The 20574-nt window shown below is 43.4% G+C and overlaps 1 protein-coding gene across 1 annotated transcript; it reads left to right on the forward strand.

Moving 5' to 3' along the window:
* Window positions 1–983: 983 nt before the first annotated feature.
* LOC129845766 (gastrula zinc finger protein XlCGF26.1-like) lies at window positions 984–20574 on the forward strand. Its single transcript, XM_055913668.1, has 3 exons — window positions 984–1111; window positions 14028–14499; window positions 14661–20574. The coding sequence occupies exons 2-3, from the start codon at window positions 14034–14036 to the stop codon at window positions 15920–15922; spliced, it is 1728 nt and encodes a 575-aa protein (XP_055769643.1). The 5' UTR covers window positions 984–1111; window positions 14028–14033; the 3' UTR covers window positions 15923–20574.

Here is a 20574-nt window from a genome sequence, read left to right on the forward strand (position 1 = left end):
TGTTCTTGCTGAACAGAACTGTGAACCTTATTTCCCTATTCTACATGTTTATTTAACCAGGCAAGTCAAGTAAGAACTAATTCTACTTTACAATGATGGCCTACCCCGGACCACACTGGGCCAATTGTGCGCCGCCCTATGGGACTCCCAATCACAGCCGGATGTGACACAGCCTGGATTCGAACCAGGGACAGCAGTGACGCCTCTTGCACTGAGATGCAGTACCTTAGACAGCAGTGGGACGCAGTACCTTAGACAGCAGTGGGACGCAGCACCTTAGACAGCAGTGGGACGCAGTACCTTAGACAGCAGTGGGACGCAGTACCTTAGACAGCAACGGGACGCAGTACCTTAGACAGCAACGGGACGCAGTACCTTAGACAGCAGTGGGACGCAGTACCTTAGACAGCAGTGGGACGCAGTACCTTAGACAGCAGCGGGACGCAGTACCTTAGACAGCAGTGGGACGCAGTACCTTAGACAGCAGTGGGATACAGTACCTTAGACAGCAGTGGGATACAGTACCTTAGACAGCAGTGGGACGCAGCACCTTAAACAGCAGTGGGATACAGTACCTTAGACAGCAGTGGGATACAGTACCTTAGACAGCAGTGGGATACAGTACCTTAGACAGCAGTGGGATATGCAGCACCTTAGACCGCTGCACCACTGGTCCTCCCAGATCTGCCCTTTCTATTTTTCAAGGGGTTTGGGGAAAATGTGGCCCTGTAAAAAGTGAAAATGTTCACTTCAAAACATTTAAATCCTGTTCTGTAAAGAGTTGAAAGTAGTTTAAAACCATTCATACTTCTGGCAACAGTGCTGGTACTGTAAAAAAATAAACAGTAAATCAACATTTTAATTGATTTGAATCATATATTGTGAGTTGCATGTTTAAGTCACTTAACTATAATCTTTGTGATTTTAAACATCAGAGAAAAGTCCTGTAATAGTAATGTAAGATTATTTCAGGAGGACTTTTATTTTTAAATGTAGCACGTATGATCTTGTGATGTTAATGTCGCTAGGTTCACATTGTCGTAAAAGGGTGTTCTCAAGCTAGCTAAGTGACACCAACAAGAGCTGTCAACTTTCAAAATCAAGTGTCAAGGTAAAATCTAACTTTCTAACATATTATAGAATGTTTCCAAATACAGAAAGCAGTACTTAGTAGTCGGATTATTTGTCCACCCAATTAACATTGTGTCAACAATTAGCTTGCTAACTAGCCATTAGACGCTAACTAGCTTAACATAGCAAGCACGTTTGTTTATCTTCAAGACGCTGTGTGTGTGTTGTGAATTACCATATTAGTTATCAAGACAATAATGTAAAATATACGAAATGTTCATCTTTAAGATGACAAATCCATTGGCAACCCAGATCACTAGCTAGTAATGTAGCATGGCTAGCTGGGTCGTTTGTTAGGTAGCCAAGGAGGGTAGCTAGCTAACTTCATTTCAGTAATAATCAAATCATTAGTCATTTACTGATTACAAAGCAAATGACCGTTTTAGATCTCGTTTACTGTAAACTATATTCCTCGTAATTTAGCTATCTAACTAGATATCGTCCCATGCTCGTGGGAAAGGTGACATTAAAATGCGTCAGTAAGCTAAAGCTATAACTCTTCTGTGTAATGTACTGGAACTGAGTCATGATCAAGGGCTGGTCAGTAAGGATAAACCAATAATAGCTCCACATGACTATAGTTGTATGGCGTCAAATCCGTTTCAAAAGTCGATCAGGCGTTGAAAGATGAAACATAATTTAATGAGTCAACAGAGAATAACGGTGTAAACGGAGGGTCCTTCCTGTAAGCACAAATTCAATTTGAGATCTTGCCAGTGTGACCTCGAGCGAGCAGAACGGTTTCTGCAGGCAGTAAATTCATTCCAAAGCAGAGATGTGTTCTTCTGAAGAAATACGTACCAAATGAAGACTCAGAAATTACTGCACTCTCACAAATAACCCACTTCCCCACATGGACGTCCTTTATTTCTCACACCAAATGTTTTACTTCAATTTAACTGTTGTCCAGTTTGCTCTTCCAATAGCAGTTTACTGGAACACAATTGGTCATGTTTTTTGGACCAATTACGGCTTGACTGCTCTCCAACCAGATTTTTTTACAATAGAGATGAAATGGGAAGGTGAAAGTGACGATAATGAGGTAAGTACGATTGCTTTTCAGTAGCGAAACCAGCTAGCTAATCAACAATGATTTCAATGTTGAAATTTAAGTAATTATTTATTTGGTTTTCTCTTATTAAACAGGCTAATGATGAGGCAAGCTAGTTTGTCAGCTTGCTAGGAAGCTAATTAACCATGTAGTTTAACAAAAGCCAAGGTGATTTCATTTTCTGTACAGTCTCTGGTTTAACTGAGAGCATTGTACCTAAGTTAAGGAGGGGGTTTAGTAGAGAAGGAGGACTTGGAAGACCAGCATGGCAGAAGAGGGGGAGAGGCAAGGGGAGAACAGACAGGCAGACCCTCACTGGGAAGAGGTCAATGATTGAGGAGAGGGAGCCAAGAGAGGTCAGGCTCTGAACCAAATAATAGACAATATTGTAAACCGCTAACTACATACTTTGAGATACAATCTGATTGAAACTTTTACTCTTGTCAGTTTTTGTGCAGTTACAATAAATGAGGACGACCTTAAACCATTTCTCTCTCCATCCCTCTTTCCTTGCAGGTCCACTGTCACTAATATGTGATGGTGAAGGTGTTCTCAGCTGACAGAGACAGGAGATACAGGAGTCCATTCTGTTCCAAGCAGGTCACCTTGGCTCCCCTGTATGCCCATCACTCTGGAGCCTTCCTGCCGGTAACCATGACATTCACCAATCACCCCCTTAACTTAATCATTGGTGGTACTGAGAGTTCCTCTAATTTCTTTGATGCTGTACGGAGACATTGTGCATAGGACATTTGTCACGTCGAGAGGATGATGACCAGCTGCTGTCTATTGGTTAGAAAGATGGTTCTATACTGAATGTATGTGATAGTCATTGCCAAACAATATGAGTAGTGTAGGTAAGGGATGAAGTGAAAGCCAATAGGAGGATGGCTCTCCATGAGGTGGGTTGGGCATGAAAGGACAGCAGGCTGCAGAGGACACCAAGTTTGGACCAGTGAGTCACCAACTCCTCTTATGCCTGACACAACTCAGCACATGTGTATCGCTCCACTTCCCTCAAACTCCAGTGCCATACCTTTGTTGACCTTTTTACCAATGTCTATGGATTGTACAATGCTTTTAGGTTGGGACTTGGACTCCATACTAAATCTAATTCCATCTCCTGTATTCTAACCTCGATGTGATGCTGATGCCCCACTGTAAGAACCTGGAGATCATCACTGGATCTGAGGGAGGTGACGTGGCCACAAACAGTGCCTGGGACACCTTGTAACCACTCAAATTCATTAGACAGAGCTATGGATGCAAGGACTTAGCATCGCGCCTCCTTCTAAAACCCCATTGGAAGGTTCCTCGCCTCAGACCTCCTCCAATGGGTTTAGAGAAGGATGTGAGGAGTTGAATGATGCATTTTATTCTGTTTGCACTGATATCTTGGTTCTACTTGTGCTCTTTCCACAGATGGCTCTGGCTTGATGATAACATGTGATCTGATGAGACTCCTCCCTATGCGATTTGACTCCTGTATTACTAACTGTATTCAATAAAGCTTCCAATGCCAAATTAAAATAATGTGAACTTCTGTCATTGATAGACAATGACAGATTACTGACAGATTACAATTACTGTAAAACGAATCTGTTTTCCTCAGTGCAGTGTTTGGTGAATGCATGGTGTTGTCTTGTCCTCAGTCCTCCTTTTGAATGCTGTGTGTCCTGAATAGTTTCTTACCCTGTGGCGTGGCCCTCACAAACCGGCCACGGTGATCCTCTCATCCATGGACTTGGCACTCTGCGCTATCCATCCAGACTAAATACCTTGCACTATCATCCCAGAACTACACATCTGTTTTACAGTCAAACGTTGCTGGCTAACAAGTAATTAGCTAGCTAGTTTTAGCAAGTTGATTCCACTCAACTCAAGGTGTGGTATAGCTATTAGAATGTATTTCACAATTAATTTGGTTATCACGCTGCTGGGTTTCCCCAAGTCTTTCGGGGCTTGCTGTTTAAGACGGACAGCTAGTTAAACAGACGCTTCTGCAGTGCATCGCAAACAGAAGGCTCGTAATAGCCAATCACAACACTGGCTTGGCCAATGGCAGGAATTTGTCATTTTGTCCATCACTCCAGTGGCCATGACCAATCTAAGACACGCAACCGCCTTTATGCCCGCCCCCCCATCAGCCTGAAATCCAAACCCAAAGGTGCTAAGACTTGAGAGCAGGGGTGTAACTTTCAATGGAGATGGGGGGACATTCTGAAATTGCATTTTTGTCCCCTCCCCAGTTTTATAATTGGAATGTGATACAAGGCAATGGTGTGCTTCAGGACCATGTGGACGCTTCCGAGCGGTCGGGTAGGCTGTTTGGAGGGTTTATCCGACTGGATTTACGACCATGCGGATACAGGCTGTGTGAAGGCAAAGCTTCTGGAAGGCTGGCTGGACCAGCACGGGAGAGTTGCACATAGTTCAGTGTACACTTTGTGCTCTTTCACCAAGTTGTAAAAAGGAACAGAAACTGGCTACTCTTTAGTGACTGATGTAGCTGGCAAGGTAACTGCTGTTTTAACTTAACAGAAAAATAACTAAACTAGTGCTTATTCACAGTGCTTAGCTAGTACTATAACTGACATGTGATGTTAGTGAATGTTTCATCCCCTCTCGACTGAGGTGAATGAATAAGCTACACTAGAGAGTAGCTACCACAGCCAGGTCAGCTCTAGCCTCTTATCTGTCAGATAGTGATATGAGGTGGCTATTATTACTATCCAACAGCAGTTTGTATGGACATGTTTTGTAGCCTTTGTTTTGTCACGTTTCAGAAGTAAATGAACTTGGCAAACTTTCACCAGTTGATGTACCGTTAGAGAGAGAGAGAGAGAGCTGGCCAAAAGTTGGCTAACATTAGCCTCAATCAAACCTAGACCAGAATCAAATGATGAAACGATCGGGCCAAATGATTGAAGATTGCACTGAAAAAACATCAGAATATCAATGTGAGTTGTATTAGTCAGTATGTCAATGTAACATTATTGATCTGTCAGGTTTCCTAGCTAATTCCCTACTTTTCACACTGACACAGTAATAAACAGCTCTAACGTTACAGGCATCACTGTCATGGTGCACAGTAGAGGTCTGCGCGGGACCGGTTTCTTCATCCCGCTCCCGCCTGCACCTGCTGGCTTTGTCAGACTCCCACCTGCTACCGCAACTGGTCCCAAACCCAACCGCAGTCCCGCAATGTTATTTTAGCCGTATGTGAGGCAGCACACTTGCCAGCCATGGTCCCAGCAACTTGGCGCCCTTAAGAAATAGTTTCAATTACCAGAGATTCTCACATGGCCCTTACATTGTATTACTGGGCTATATCAGCCAATATGCTAGATGTAGTTTAAAGAGAGCAGAGATGGAGAGACTTGCACTTTCTCTTGAGCTATTTTTATAGCCTACCTTTTAGGAGTGGGAAGATTTTCAGACGGAGAAATATGGGTGATCAAGATTTAGGCGTTATTTCTAGGCAATGTAGTAAACTATAGCCTTATCATACGTCTATTTAGGAAGTACATTTCCTTGGGACTACAGGCGCATCTGATCTGGCAGGTATGGCCACTGAACTGGAGGTAGCAAGAATGATGACAGCAACACTTACTACGTTTTGCATAGTCTTATAGGATATAGACTACCTTTTAGGAGGACGATTTGCAGACAGAGACAAATAAATGGGCAATCCATACTTATTGAAAATGAATAGGCGCAACACTTGCTCACTATAGTAACCTAACCTGTGGTCACTATAGTAACCTAACCTGTGGTCACTATAGTAACCTAACCTGTGGTCACCATAGTGACCTAACGCGTTGTGCCTTTTCCTTTACACCCATAATTACATTTTTGTGATTGCACTTCGACTCACGTTAGTTGAGCGCCCTCCACTTCTTTTCATTAAACTACAGTCTAATCCTATAAATTAACTGCCACGTGTTTTTCCGCCCATGTAGGCAGCCTACTCTATTTCAATTCTGAGTGTGTGAATAATGAAAAAAAAAAATGTTTAATACAATAGGAAGGCTAACACATGCAAAGCAGAAAGAGGACCGTTTCCAAATAACCTGTGGGACAACAAGAATATTTTCATCCCAAAGTTGTCTGTCTGACCACCTGCAGCATGAAAAATGCAGACCACGCCCCAATGGTCTCTGTCGGAACCCGTAGGTCTCGCAGGCATCCAGCGGGAATGCAGCCCTCTAGTGCAGTCAGTACACAACACTATGCTCATCATGTCTTAGTAGGATGAGATGGTGACAGGGGTTCCAGCAGGGTCAGACAGCCAGAGAAGACCAGTCTACAGAGCTCAGGTGAATATTACAGTATATTCAGTGAATGATACAAAGTTCCATCTTGAATTGATGGGTAGACCTACAGTAGATACAGTACAGCAGGTTCAACTCAATCTGGGATCTGGGAATCATGGTCATCTCAACTATTGAACCATTGATTCTTGGATAATATAATATCTACATGTACACAAAGGTAATTCTTTGTCGGGCCTCATTTTAGGCGGATCAGATGGTGACAGGGGTCTCAGCAGGGTCAGGCAACCGGGAAAGACCGGTATGTGACAGAGGTGAAGGGAATTTTTACAGATACAACACTTTATTCACTCTGTCCAGCAAAACACTGGACAAGCCAGATGCAATTTTAAAACAATCTGAACAAACCTCCAAAAGTTGATTTCCAAACTGTATCAAGGCTTGATAGAGGATTTTCCTGATGGCACAAAACATGTAAAACAAAAATGTGAGGAAGACCTGGGAGACGCTATTGATGATGATGAAGGGATAACGATATGTTAGAATGCCCAGTCATGTTCATATAATCTCAGACATAAATTACTGCAGTTGAAGACCATCTATAGAACATACTATATGCCAGTGAAACTGAATATCATGCACTCAGATTTTTATTTTGCTGAGGTGTAAAGCACAAAAGGGGACATATTTGCATATGTTGTGGTCTTGTGAAGGCTGTTTGAATTCTGGCAAGAGTATGTTCTTTTTATCTCAGCATGTCTACAGATTCTCCCTGTTTTAGTTTGCTTGGAAATGTTGATACTATCAGAATAAACTGTGTAACCCAGCATTTATAGTGGCTTATAAATGCATTGCCATTAATCGGAAGGATGGTTGTCCTCCCACAATGTATGGAAGAAAACAGTGGCGATATTAGCATGTAGATCTTGGTGGGGCAAACCCCCCAAAAAAACAGAAAATACGGGTATACTGTGCAACTTTCATAAAGTCTGAATGCCTTTTATGGAATAGTGTACGACTAAAGGAGTCTGTATTGAAAACACACCAGGGGAGGTTTGGGCAATCCCTAGCTGCTGGGCTGCTCCGACCTGGCTCTGGAGGTCTGCTGTACTGTTTTCACACTGCCCTTGGCCTAACACACCTGAAACCAATAATGAATGTTTCTCACTAAGATCCTAAAGCTGAGTGGGGTGTGTTCAGTTGGTGGGCTGCAGGGCTGTGGACCCCTAGGGGCAGGACGGGGTGACCCTGCGATATTGTGTGCAAGTAAAAAAAAAATCTACAGTACTATTAGGCCTATGATATGAATTATATGGAGGTTGTACTGTTTTTGTGTGTTAATATGTAGACCTTTCCCTTGATACATAAAACAAAACCATGGAGTTGTGTTGGGGAGAGAGTTTAGTTATTGACTAGACTGGTGGGGGTCGGGCCTGTAGGCGGGTTGGTATAGAACAGGTATTCCCAAACTGGGATACACCTGGGTCGGCAGGTAGCCTAGTGGTAAGAGAAAACTGTAGCCTACCAGAAAACTGTAGCCTAGTGGTTAGAGGCAGGTAGCCTAGTGGTTAGAGGCAGGTAGCCTAGTGGTTAGAGACAGGTAGCCTAGTGGTTAGAGGCAGGTAGCCTAGTGGTTAGAGGCAGGTAGCCTAGTGGTTAGAGACAGGTAGCCTAGTGGTTAGAGACAGGTAGCCTAGTGGTTAGAGACATGTAGCCTAGTGGTTAGAGACAGGTAGCCTAGTGGTTAGAGGCAGGTAGCTTAGTGGTTAGAGGCAGGTAGCCTAGTGGTTAGAGCGATGGGTTAGTAATCGAAAGGTTGCTAGATCGAATCCCCGAGCTGACAAGGTAAAAATCTGTCGTTCTGCCCCTGAACAAGGCAGTTAACCCACTGTTCCCCGGTAGGCCGTCATTGTGAATAAGAATTTGTTCTTAACTGACTTGCCTAGTTAAATAAATAACAAAATGCTGTCGGGGGTACGCCAAATAGTCCATTTATATTTTCCAACGGGTGAGGTTTTTTTCTCGCCTGAGTAGCCTAGTTTCACTGCCAAAAATTAATTTAAACCATCTAGTGTTCAGCGAAATAACAACACAATGTAAAATACAGGTAGCCTAGTCAAATAATTAACATCCAATCACATTAACCGTTACTCTCTCGCGGGAATTCCACTAGTGGTCCGTATGTAGCCAAACTTAGCTGCTGCTCGTGTTGGTATCTGTACTGATGGTGCAAAAGCCATGACTGAGAGACATAGGGGAATGTTAACGCGCGTGCAAGCAGTTGCTCCCGATGCCACTTGGGTACACTGCAGCATCCACCGAGAGGCTCTTGCTGCCAAGGGAATGCCTGACAACTTCAAAGACGATTTGGACACTGCATTGAAAATGGTTAACTTTGTTAAAGCAAGGCCCCTGAACTCTTGTGTATTTTCTGTACTATGCAATAATATGGGCAGCGACCATGTAACACTTTTACAACATACAGAAGTGCGCTGGTTATCAAGGGGCAAAGTATTGACACGTTTGTTTTTTTAATTGAGAGACGAGCTTAAAGTTTTATTTAATGACCATAATTTTCACTTGTCTGACCGCTTGCATGATGACGAGTTTCTCACACGACTGTCTTATCTGGGTGATGTCTGTCTAAAGTAATTTTAGTAATAAACTTTCCAATACAACCCAACATTGCGGAGTTACACTACCGTTCGAAGGTTTGGGGTCAAATTTCCGTTTTTGAAAGAAAAGCATTTTTTTTGTCCATTTAAAATAACATCACATTGATCAGAAATACAGTGTAGACATTGTTCATATTGTAAATGACTATTGTAGCTGGAAACGGCAGATTTTTATGGAATATCTACATAGGCATACAGAGGCCCATTATCAGCAACCATCACTCCTGTTTTCCAATGGCACGTTGTGTTGGCTAATCCAAGTTTATCATTTTAAAAAGGCTAATTGATCATTAGAAAACCCTTTTGCAATTATGTTAGCACAGCTGAAAACTGTTGTTCTGATTAAGGAAGCAATAAAACTGACCTTCTTTAGACTAGTTGAGTATCTGGAGCATCAGCATTTGTGGGTTCGATTACAGGCTCAAAGAACTTTCTTCTGAAACTCGTCAGTCTATTCTTGTTCTGAGAAATGAAGGCTATTCCATGCGAGAAATTGCCAAGAAACTGAAGATCTCGTACAACGCTGTGTACTACTCCCTTTACAGAACAGCACAAACTGGCTCTAACCAGAATAGAAAGAGGAGTGGGAGGCCCCGGTGCACAACTGAGCAAGAGGACAAGTACATTAGTGTCTAGTTTGAGAAACAGATGCCTCACAAGTCCTCAACTGGCAGCTTCATTAAATAGTACCTGCAAAACACCAGTCTCAACGTCAACAGTGGAGGCAGAGTTGCAAAGAAAAAGCCATATCTCAGACTGGCAAATAAAAATAAAAGATTAAGATGGGCAAAAGAACACAGAGGAACTCATCCCGTAGTCGCCTCTTCACTGTTGACGTTGAGACTGGTGTTTTGCGGGTACTATTTAATGAAGCTCCCAGTTGAGGATTTGTGAGGCTTTTCTTTAAAAAACAAGGACATTTCTAAGTGACCCCTCCAAGTGAACGGTAGTGTATGTGCATCCTTTCAAGCACACCCTTCTCATTAACCTGTGGTGAGTTATACACAATTTTCGATGAACAAATAAGGTTTTATATGTAAGATGGTTAAATAAAGAGCAAAATTATTGATTATTATTATATTATTATTTGTGCCCTGGTCCTATAAGAGCTCTTTGTCACTTCCCACGAGCCGGGTTGTAACAAAAATTCACACTCATTCTTAAGTTTAATAAATGTATTGCATAGTGTGTGTGGAAGGCTTACAATGATGGCAAAAAACAACATTTGAGAGTGCACTGACCCTGGTGCTAGAGGGGGTACGCAGCTGGAGGTTGAATGTTTGAAGGGGCACGGGACTATAAAAGGTTTGGGAACCACTGATATAGAGGATGTCTTAAAGACAATCAAAAGTTGTCTTTGTACTTATTTTGTAAGAGTTGTTCATTTGTTAGGTTATTGGTTAAAGGTGCAACACAATATTGATTCATTAATTATCATGGATCTAGTTCAGTCTTATCAATTAGTTCAACATATTCTAATCATCTCTTAGCTAGCTTGATGACTGTGGGCATTTTTACCTACTTTTTGTTGTTCTAAATAGAGACGGCTAGAAAGGTCATGGGTCATATCAGAATGTGTAGAAATGCAGGAAATGTGCTTTAGAGGACCCCCAGACAAGTTGTCACCCTCTGCAAATAGCACTGCTGGGTGATTTAAAAAGTCACAGTCAATTGAACAATAATACTCTTAGCACATTTGTTGTGTTTTTTTTATTTACAATATGTAGAATCTATGAGAATAGAAAGGTTCAGAACTTTTGTGAAACATCACAGTACAGTTGGCAAATAGAAATCAAAGCTGGATGGTGTCTCAAAGATGGGAGGGGTTGATGGGAGGGGTTGAGTGGAGGGGTTGATGGGAGGGGGTTGAGTGGAGGGGTTGATGGGAGGGGTTGAGTGGAGGGGTTGATGGGAGGGGTGGAGTGGAGGGGTTGATGGGAAGGGTGGAGTGGAGGGGTTGATGGGAGGGGTGGAGTGGAGGGGTTGATGGGAGGGGTTGATGGGAGGGGTTGAGTGGAGGGGTTGAGTGGAGGGGTTGATGGGAGGGGTTGATGGGAGGGGTTGAGTGGAGGGGTTGAGTGGAGGGGTTGAGTGGAGGGGTTGAGTGGAGGGGTTGATGGGAGGGGTTGAGTGGAGNAGTGGAGGGGTTGATGGGAGGGGTGGAGTGGAGGGGTTGATGGGAGGGGTTGAGTGGAGGGGTTGAGTGGAGGGGTTGATGGGAGGGGTTGATGGGAGGGGTTGAGTGGAGGGGTTGAGTGGAGGGGTTGAGTGGAGGGGTTGATGGGAGGGGTTGAGTGGAGGGTTTGATGGGAGGGGTTGAGTGGAGGGGTTGAGTGGAGGGGTTGAGTGGAGGGGTTGATGGGAGGGGTTGAGTGGAGGGTTTGATGGGAGGGGTTGAGTGGAGGGTTTGATGGGAGGGGTTGAGTGGAGGGGTTGATGGGAGGGGTTGAGTGGAGGGGTTGAGTGGAGGATTTGATGGGAGGGGTTGAGTGGAGGGGTTGATGGGAGGGGTTGAGTGGAGGGTTTGATGGGAGGGGTTGAGTGGAGGGGTTGATGGGAGGGGTTGAGTGGAGGGTTTGATGGGAGGGGTTGAGTGGAGGGGTTGATGGGAGGGGTTGAGTGGAGGGTTTGATGGGAGGGGTTGAGTGGAGGGTTTGATGGGAGGGGTTGATGGGAGGGGTTGAGTGGAGGGTTTGATGGGAGGGGTTGAGTGGAGGGTTTGATGGGAGGGGTTGAGGGGAGCTGAAGGATGGTACTAAAAACAACAAGGTAACATTTGTGAAATATACTGTGTCCATAAAATGTATATAGTATGTATAAGCTGGAAGTAGAAGCCTAAGTATTGTAGTCCATTAGTTTAATCCAATTAGGGGAGGGGTGGTAGGGTTAGGGGAAAATAATAATGGAAAATATATTAAAATATACAGTACCAGTCAAAAGTTTGGATACCTTCTCATTCAAGGGTTTTTCTTTATTTGTACTATTTTCTACATTGTAGAATAATAGGGAATACATCAAAACTGAAATAACACATATGGAATCATGTAGTAACCAAACAAATGTTAAACAAATCAAATATATTTAAGATTCTTCAAAGTAGCCACCCTTTGCCTTGATGACAGGTTTGCACACTTGGCATTCTCTCAACCAGCTTCACCTGATGAAGGTGTGCCTAAAAGTTCATTTGTGGATTTTTTTTCCTTCTTAATGCGTTTGAGCCAATCAGTTGTGTTGTGACAAGGTAGGTGTGGTATACAGAAGATAGCCCTATTTGGTAAAATACCAAGTCCATATTATGGCAAGAACATCTCAAATAAGCAAAGAGAAATGACAGCCTATCATTACTTTAAGACATGAAGGTCAGTCAATCTGGTAAATGTCAAGGTCTTTGAAAGTTTCTTTGAGTGCAGTCGCAAAAACCATCAAGCGCAATAATGAAACTGGCTCATGAGGACCGCCACAGGAAAGGAAGACCTAGACTTACCTCTGCTGCCGAGGATAAGTTCAATAGAGTTACCAGCCTCAGAAATTGCAGCCCGAATAAATGCTTCAGAGTTCAAGTAACAGACATCTTAACATCAACTGTTCAGAGGAGACTGCGTGAATCAGGTCTTCATGGTCGAATTGCTGCAAAGAAACCACTACTGAAGGACACCAATAAGAAGAAACTTGCTTGGGTCAAGAAACACGAGCAATGGACATTAGACCGGTGGAAATCTGTTGTTTGGTCTGATGAGTCCATATTTGAGATTTTTGGTTCCAACTGCTGTGTCTTCGTGAAACAAAGAGCACGTTAACGGATGATCTCTGCATGTGTGGTTCCCACCGTAAAGCATGGAGGACGAGGTGTGATGGTGATTTGCTGGTGACACTGTCCGTGATTTATTTAGAAACCACATTTAACCAGCACAGCTACCAGAGCAGTCTGCAGTGATAAGCCATCCCATCTGGTTTGCGCTTAGTGGGACTATAACTTGTTTTTCAACAGGACAATGACTCAACACACCTCCAGGCTGTGTAAGGGCTATTTGACCAAGAAGGAAAGTTATGAGTGCTGAATCAGATGACCTGGCCCCAACAATCCCCCAACCTCAACCCAATTGATATGGTTTGGGATGAGTTGGACTGCAAAGTGAAGGAAAAACAGCCAACAAGTGCTCAGCATATGTGGGAATTACATGAAGAGACTGTTCCAGGTGAAGCAGGTTGAGAGAATGCCAAGAGTGTGCAGCTTTCATCAAGGCTAAGGGTGGCTACTTTGAAGAATCTAAAATATATTTTGATTTGTTTAACACTTTTCTTTGTTACTACATGATTCCATATGTGTTATTTCATAGTTTTGATGTCTTCACTATTATTCTACAATGTAGAAAATTGTAAAAATAAATACAAATCCTGGAATGAGTTGGTGTGTCAACTTTAGACTGGTACTGTATATATATTTAGCTTTATTATTTTCCTCTAACCCTACCACCCCTCCCCTAATTGTAGTAAACTAATGGACAACAACACTTAGGCTTCTACTTCCAGCTTATACATACAATATACATTTTATGGACACAATGTATTTTACAGTAGTTATCTTTTGTTTGTTTTTAATATACCATCCTTCAGCTACCATCAACCCCTCCCATCTATCTTTGAATCCCATCCATCCACTCAGTGTTTGCTCACGCAAGCCATCTTGTGCGTGTTCGACTTTTGAATCAGACTTGACACCGTATCGTTGCCATCGCCACAGCAACGTGAGCTACCAAGTTGAATTTGTTAGCAGAGATTCCTAGTGCAGGGAATATTTTGCATGGTCTAGCTATCCTTTTACTAGCTAAGCTGCTCCAGTATTTAGTGAAACTCACCTTAAATGTGTTTTGCTTCCTCTTTTGGATCCGTCTCTAGACTTCCATGTCTGAACTCAAGTCCACAGAGTCCCTGGGTTCTGGCGGTGGTGTTCCAGCCCAGAGAAGCTCACAGCAGAGTCCAGAGATGGTGTCATTGAAGCTGGAAGACTGCAGTCAAACACTGGAACTCAATGTGATTGTCAAAGAGGAATGGGAGGAGGGGATACAAGTAAAAGAGGTTGATCAGAGAGCAGTCAACGAGGAGGTTGAGGAGAGAGGAGTCAAAGAGGAAGTAGAGATGGCAGTCAAAGAAGAGCATGAGAGAACAGTCGAAGAAGAAGTGGAGGAGGAGCGAGCAGGCAAAGAAGAGCAGGGGGAGAGAGCGGTCAAAGAAGAAGAGCAGGGGGAGAGAGCAGTCAAAGAAGAAGAGCAGGGGGAGAGGGAAGTCAAAGAAGAAGAGGAGAACAGGGAAGTGTCTGCTCCAGATCTAGAGGAAGAGGAGGAAGAAGTAGATAGTATCACTGACCCAGGTAAGTTCAGGTGTGGAGTACGGAGAGAGGTTGGTGCCGTGGTGGCCACAGGGGATTCTAAAACTATTGTAGTGCTTCTGCTTGCATCAAAAGTCTTTTAAAGCCCCTTTCAATGTTCCCTTTCTAATTCTAACCCCAAATATCTGTCCATATTCTCACAGGAGAGAGCTACAACCCAGTTTCAGACAGTGAGCCCAGTTCCACAGCATCAGGAAACCATAAACAACACAGACGGAGGAACTCAAGACAGAAACATCACCACTGCATGGACTGCTTCACTAGTTTCTATGAGCCAGAGGAGTTGAGAAGGCACACTTGTAGGCCCCACCCCTGTTCAGATTGCAGAGGCAGTTTAATTTGTCCAACTCACCTCATACCACACAAAAAGACCCTCAAAAGAAAGAAAATGAACTCGTGTGGTCAATGTGGGAAAAGTTTTCGGACCCCAAGCAGCTTGAAGACACACCAGCTTACTCACAAAGGAAAGAAGTCGTACCACTGCTCCCAGTGTAGTAAGAAGTTCTGTCGCGTAGACGCCTTAAAGTCTCACCAGAGAATACACACAGGGGAGAAGCCTTTCCACTGCTCCCAGTGTGGGAAGACTTTTGGTTCGTCATTCAATTTGAAGCGACACCAGAAAATACACACAGGGGAGAAGCCTTTCCACTGCTCCCATTGTGGGAAGAGCTTCAGTGATGAAGAAAGTCGAAATAAACACCAAAGAATACACACAAGAGATAAGACTTTCCACTGCTCTGAGTGTGGAAAGAGCTTCAGTAAGGGAGGAAATCTAAAGGAACATCAGAAAATACACACAGGGGAGAAGCCATTCAGCTGTGATCAGTGTGGGAAGAGTTTCAGTCAAACAGGAGTCCTAAAGAGACACCAGCTAACTCACACAGGAGAAAAAACATTCAACTGCTCCCAGTGTGGGAAGGGTTTCAGTCAGTCAAAACTTCTGAAGGGACACCAGCTAACGCACACAGGAAAGAAGCCTCACCACTGCTCTCACTGCGGAAAGAGTTTTAAATTGGAAGGAAGCCTTCAGAGTCATCAGAGAATACACAGTGGAGAGAAGACCCACCACTGCTCCCAATGTGGGAAGAGCTACAGTTGGGTAAGAGACCTAAAGAAACATCAGAGAGTACACAAAGCGGAGAAGCCTTTCCACTGTTCCCAATGTGGGAAGCGCTTCAATGAGAAAGGAAATCTAAAGCAACACCAGAGAAGACACTCAGGAGAGAAACCATACAGCTGTGATCAGTGTGGAAATTGTTTTAAATGGAAACAAAGCCTGAAGGAACATCAGAAGGCAAAGCACAGTGCAGTGCCAGACCATGGCCTTATAATTGTGTTGCCAAGCTGGGCATCTACATATCTAATTAATATTGACACTAACCAGATTTCCATCGAACCTTTTTAGGCGAAGTAAGTTAAAAAAATGTTAGATTTTTATTTGTTACATCAAAACTTAAGTGGAAAAGTAGCTTTTATGTGCTCTCTGTCATCATGCACAGTTTTTAATCTGTCTGTTTGGTGGAAACACCACTGATGGGAAGATGCATTTTGTTGATGTGGATTTTAGAATACTCACATGAAAATCTGTCTCCAATTGGATGGAAACCTAGCTAGTGTTGCACATTTGTTAGGCCAAATAGATGTAACAATATGTTGAATTATGCAAAAGAGAGAGACTTCTGACAACTAAGTGACAACAGGTATGAAGATATAAGATATACGATTCATAAAGAAGGATTATGTGAATTTGCTCAATGCGTGCGTGTAGTCCCCCACTAAGAGCCATGTACAGTCTACAGAGTTGTTCTGTGGGTGTCACTGAGTAGGCTGATAACCCGTTTCATTGATCCACAATCCATAGGTAAGGCTGTACAGTGCAGTATGCCCCCTTGAAGTTTAATACAACCACAGATTTTTTTATAAATGTTTAATTAAATTAACTAATAGCGGTTCCAAGCACAGAGATCCTATTAAATGAATTGAGGGGCTAAGTCATAAACCCTACAAAATTCCAGAATGGTCCGAAACTGGCAGCCGTTTTGGTCAGGGAGAATCCAACCCAGTCTAATTAGGGCTCCTGAGTGGCACAGCGATCGGAGATACTGCATCTCAGTGCTAGAGGCTGATTCCAGGCTGTATCACAACCGGCTGTGATTGGGAGTCCCATAGGGTGGCACACAATCGGCCCAGCGTCGTCCGGGTTAAGGTTTGGCCATCATTGTAAATAATAAATTGTTCTTAACTGACTTGCATAGTCAAATAAAGGTTAAATAAAAATACAATTATTGGTATGAATGGCAGTAGAGGCATAGGTGATGCATTTCCTGCTTTTACTTATACAGGAAAATACAATTTAAGGCATGTGATATCAGAAATTGTGTAATAGAATTGTCAACCTAAAATATTTTCATAAATTATAAAAACGGTTCATATGGATTTTATAAAAAAATTATTATAGCCTCTAAAATAAATGTAAACAGACCATAAATGTCTCAATTTGTGTTTTCAAGCTGTGAGTGCAATATTATGATACAATATCAGTACTTGTTTCATTTACAACTTGTCTAAGCCCTGTCATCAACAGATTTCAGTCAGTGTATGACTGTGGATTGACTGTATTGTTTGAATGAAATGTTGGCATATTGGTAGTTATTTAGAAACATTTATGGAATCATTCCTCTAAAACTGTCTGGCTAGCTAGCTAACAAACGGCAGATAATCGTCAAATTCATTGTTTTACACAATATCTTATCACAGCACTGGCAAACCATGGTTGACCAAAATGGGCTGACCATTTATACCATCATAAGAAGGTTCATTATATTCTAGTATTCCAATTCTTAATTCTATGGTTCCAAGCCCTTTCTATGGATTATATTTCTATGGTATTGTTCCTCGGGTTCTCTACCTTCCAGGTGGTGTGATAGGTTGGTTTATCATTGTGTGGGGCTGCTTTGGCATGAGTCTGAATGGGAACTGTCTGTCTGACATTGACCTAATCATATCACTGGTACAGTGCATTCGGAAAGTATTCAGACCGCTTCACTTTTTCCACATTTTGTTATGTTACAGCCTTATTCTAAAATGGATAAAATAAAATCCTCAAATCTACATAAAATACTCCATAATGACAAAGCGAAAAACAGGTTTTTCGAAATGTTTGCAATTGTATTAACAAATTGAAACCATAATTTATTTACAAGTATTCAAACCCTTTGCTATGAGACTCAATTGAGCTCAGGTGCATCCTGTTTCCATTGATTATTATTGAGATGTTTCTACAACTTGATTGGAGGAGTCCACTTGTGGTAAACTCAATAGTTTTGACATGATTTGGAAAGGCACACACCAGTCTATATAAGGTCCCACAGTCCCACAAAACCAAGCCATGGGATCAAAGGAATTGTCCGTAGAGCTCAGAGACAGGATTGTGTTGAGGCACAGATCTGGGGAAGGGTACCAAAACATTTCTGCAGCATTGAAGGTCCCCAAGAACACAGTGGCCTCCATCATTCTTAAATGGAAGAAGTTTGGAACCACCAAGACTCTTCCTAGAGCTGGTCACCTGGGCCAAACTGAGGAATCGGGGTAGAAGGGCCTTGATCAGGGAGGTGACCAAGAACCCGATGGTCACTCTGACAGAGCTCCAGAGTCCTTTTGTGGAGATGGAAGAACCTTCCAGAATCACAACCATCTCTGCAGCACTCCACCGACCAGGCCTTTATGGTAGAGTGACCAGACGGAAGCCACTCCTCAGTAAAAGGCACATGACAGCTCACTTGGAGTTTGCCAAAAGGCACCTAAAGGACTCTCAGACCATGAGAAACAAGATGCTCCGGTCTGATGAAACCATAATTTAACTATTGGGCCTGAATGCCAAGCGTCACGTCTGGAGAAAACCTGGCACCATCCCTACGGTGAAGCATGGTGGTGGCAGCATCATGCTGTAGGGATGTTTTTCAGCGGCAGGGACTGGGAGACAAGTCGGGATCGAGGGAAAGATGAATGGTGAAAAGCACAGAGAGATCCTTGGTGACAATCTGCTCCAGAGCACTTAGGACCTCAGACTGGGGTGAAGGTTCACCTTCCAACAGGACAACGCAGGAGTGGCTTCGGGACAAGTCTCTGAATGTCCTTGAGTGGCCCCGCCAGAGCCCGGACTTGAACCTGATCAAACATCTATGGAGTGACCTGAAAATAGATGTGCAGCGACGTTCCCCATCAAACCTGACAGAGCTTGAGAGGATCTACAGAGAAGAATGGGAGAAACTCCCCAAATACAGGTGTGCCAAGGTTGTAGCGTCATACCCAAGAAGACTAGAGGCTGTAATCGCTGCCAAAGGTGCTTCAACAACGTACTGAGTAAAGGGTCTAAATGCTTATGTAAATGTGATATTTCCGTTTTTTTAATGGGTTATTGTGATCAATACATTTTTCCTCATCAATCTACACACATTGATGAGAAAAAAAACTAAAATGTCATTAATTTTAGAATACGGCTGTATTGGGTAACAAAATGCGGGGGAAAAGTGAAGGGACCAGGCAAGACCAGGTGTGAAAAAAATGTATCTTTAGAAATAATTTACAGAACACCTGGAGATTATTATTCCCAACTACAGAAGACGACTCCTTTTTTTCCTCAAAGTCAGAAAAGCTTTTCAAGAATTGACTACATTTTTATTTCCCAAAATGCACTCAACAATAAACTGGATTCAAAAAGGTATGATATGTGTTCTTTGAAAATGTATTCTGACATGTTCAATCTCTCCCTAGCTCAGGCCTCTATACCCACCTGCTTCCAGATGTTCACTGTGCCCAAGAAAGGGAAAGTAACTGAACTGAATGACTACCGACCGGTTGAGAGGCCTAGTCAAAGACCATATCACCTCCTCCCTCCCCGACACACTCGACCCTCTCCAATTCGCCTTCCGCCCTGACAGATCCACGGACGACGCAATCTTCATTGCACTGTACACTGCCCTCACCCACCTGGAAAAAAGGAATGCATATGTGAGGATGCTGTTCATCTCGACGACAGCTCAGCCTTCAATACCATAGTGCACTATCAGCTCGTTACAAAGCTCACAGCCCTGGGACTGAACTCCTCCCTATGCAACTGGGTCCTGGACTTCCTGACAGTCCACCCCCAGGTGGTGAAGGTAGGCAACATTACCTCCTCGACACTGATCCTCAACACAGGGGCCCCACACGGGTGCATCCTCAGTCGCCTCCTGTATTCCCTGTATTCCCTGTATACCCATGACTGCGTGGCCTCAGTTACAACTCCATCATCAAGTTCTGATAACATGACAGTAGTAAGCCTGATTACCAACAACGACAATACCGCCTACAGAGAGGAGGTAGGCACTCTGACAGCGTGGTGCCAGGTAAACAACATCTCCCTCAACATAAGCAAAACAAAGGAGCTGATTGTGGACTTCGGGAGGAACCAGGCTGGACGCGCCCCCGTCCTCATCAATGGGGCCGCCATGAAGATGTCATTAACTTCAAATTCTTCGGGGTACACATCTCAGATAAGCTGAAACGGTGTAACCACACATACATCATGATGAAGAAGTCACGACAAGGACTCTTCAACCTCAGGATGCGTATGGAGCCTACTTTGCGGGTTGCATCACGTCCTGGTAAGGCCACTCCACTGCCACGGACCGCAAGGCTATTCAGAGGATGATACATGGAGCCGAACGCACCATTGGGTGCCCACTGCCTGCCCTACAGGACACCTACAACACCAGGCCAAGAAGATCATCAGGGACCCCAGCCACCCAAGACATGTCCTGTTCTCCCCGCTTCAATCACTCACAGACGTGGGCAGTACAGGAGCATCAAAGACTGGCCAATAGCTCCTACCCTCAGACCATCAAGCTGCTGAATAGCCACAACTAGTCAACTACATTCCACCCCCCCATTTATATTGTTGTTTTTTTAATGACCATTTTCATGATTTTATTTCACTTAGTCCTGTATGTTGGAGCTCGAAGCCTAAGATTTTCACTGTACCCTGCAATCACACTTTCAACCCTGTACATGTGACAA

The sequence above is a fragment of the Salvelinus fontinalis genome, unplaced genomic scaffold (genome assembly GCF_029448725.1).
Source record: "Salvelinus fontinalis isolate EN_2023a unplaced genomic scaffold, ASM2944872v1 scaffold_0364, whole genome shotgun sequence".
In the NCBI taxonomy this organism is placed as follows: domain Eukaryota; kingdom Metazoa; phylum Chordata; class Actinopteri; order Salmoniformes; family Salmonidae; genus Salvelinus; species Salvelinus fontinalis.

Excerpts from the sequence above, each read along its gene's own strand:
- LOC129845766 (XM_055913668.1), top strand. The coding sequence starts at position 14,034 with ATGTCTGAACTCAAGTCCACAGAGTCCCTGGGTTCTGGCGGTGGTGTT. Across the intron at positions 14,500-14,660 it reads AGATAGTATCACTGACCCAG|GAGAGAGCTACAACCCAGTT; the intron begins GTAAGTTCAGGT and ends ATATTCTCACAG.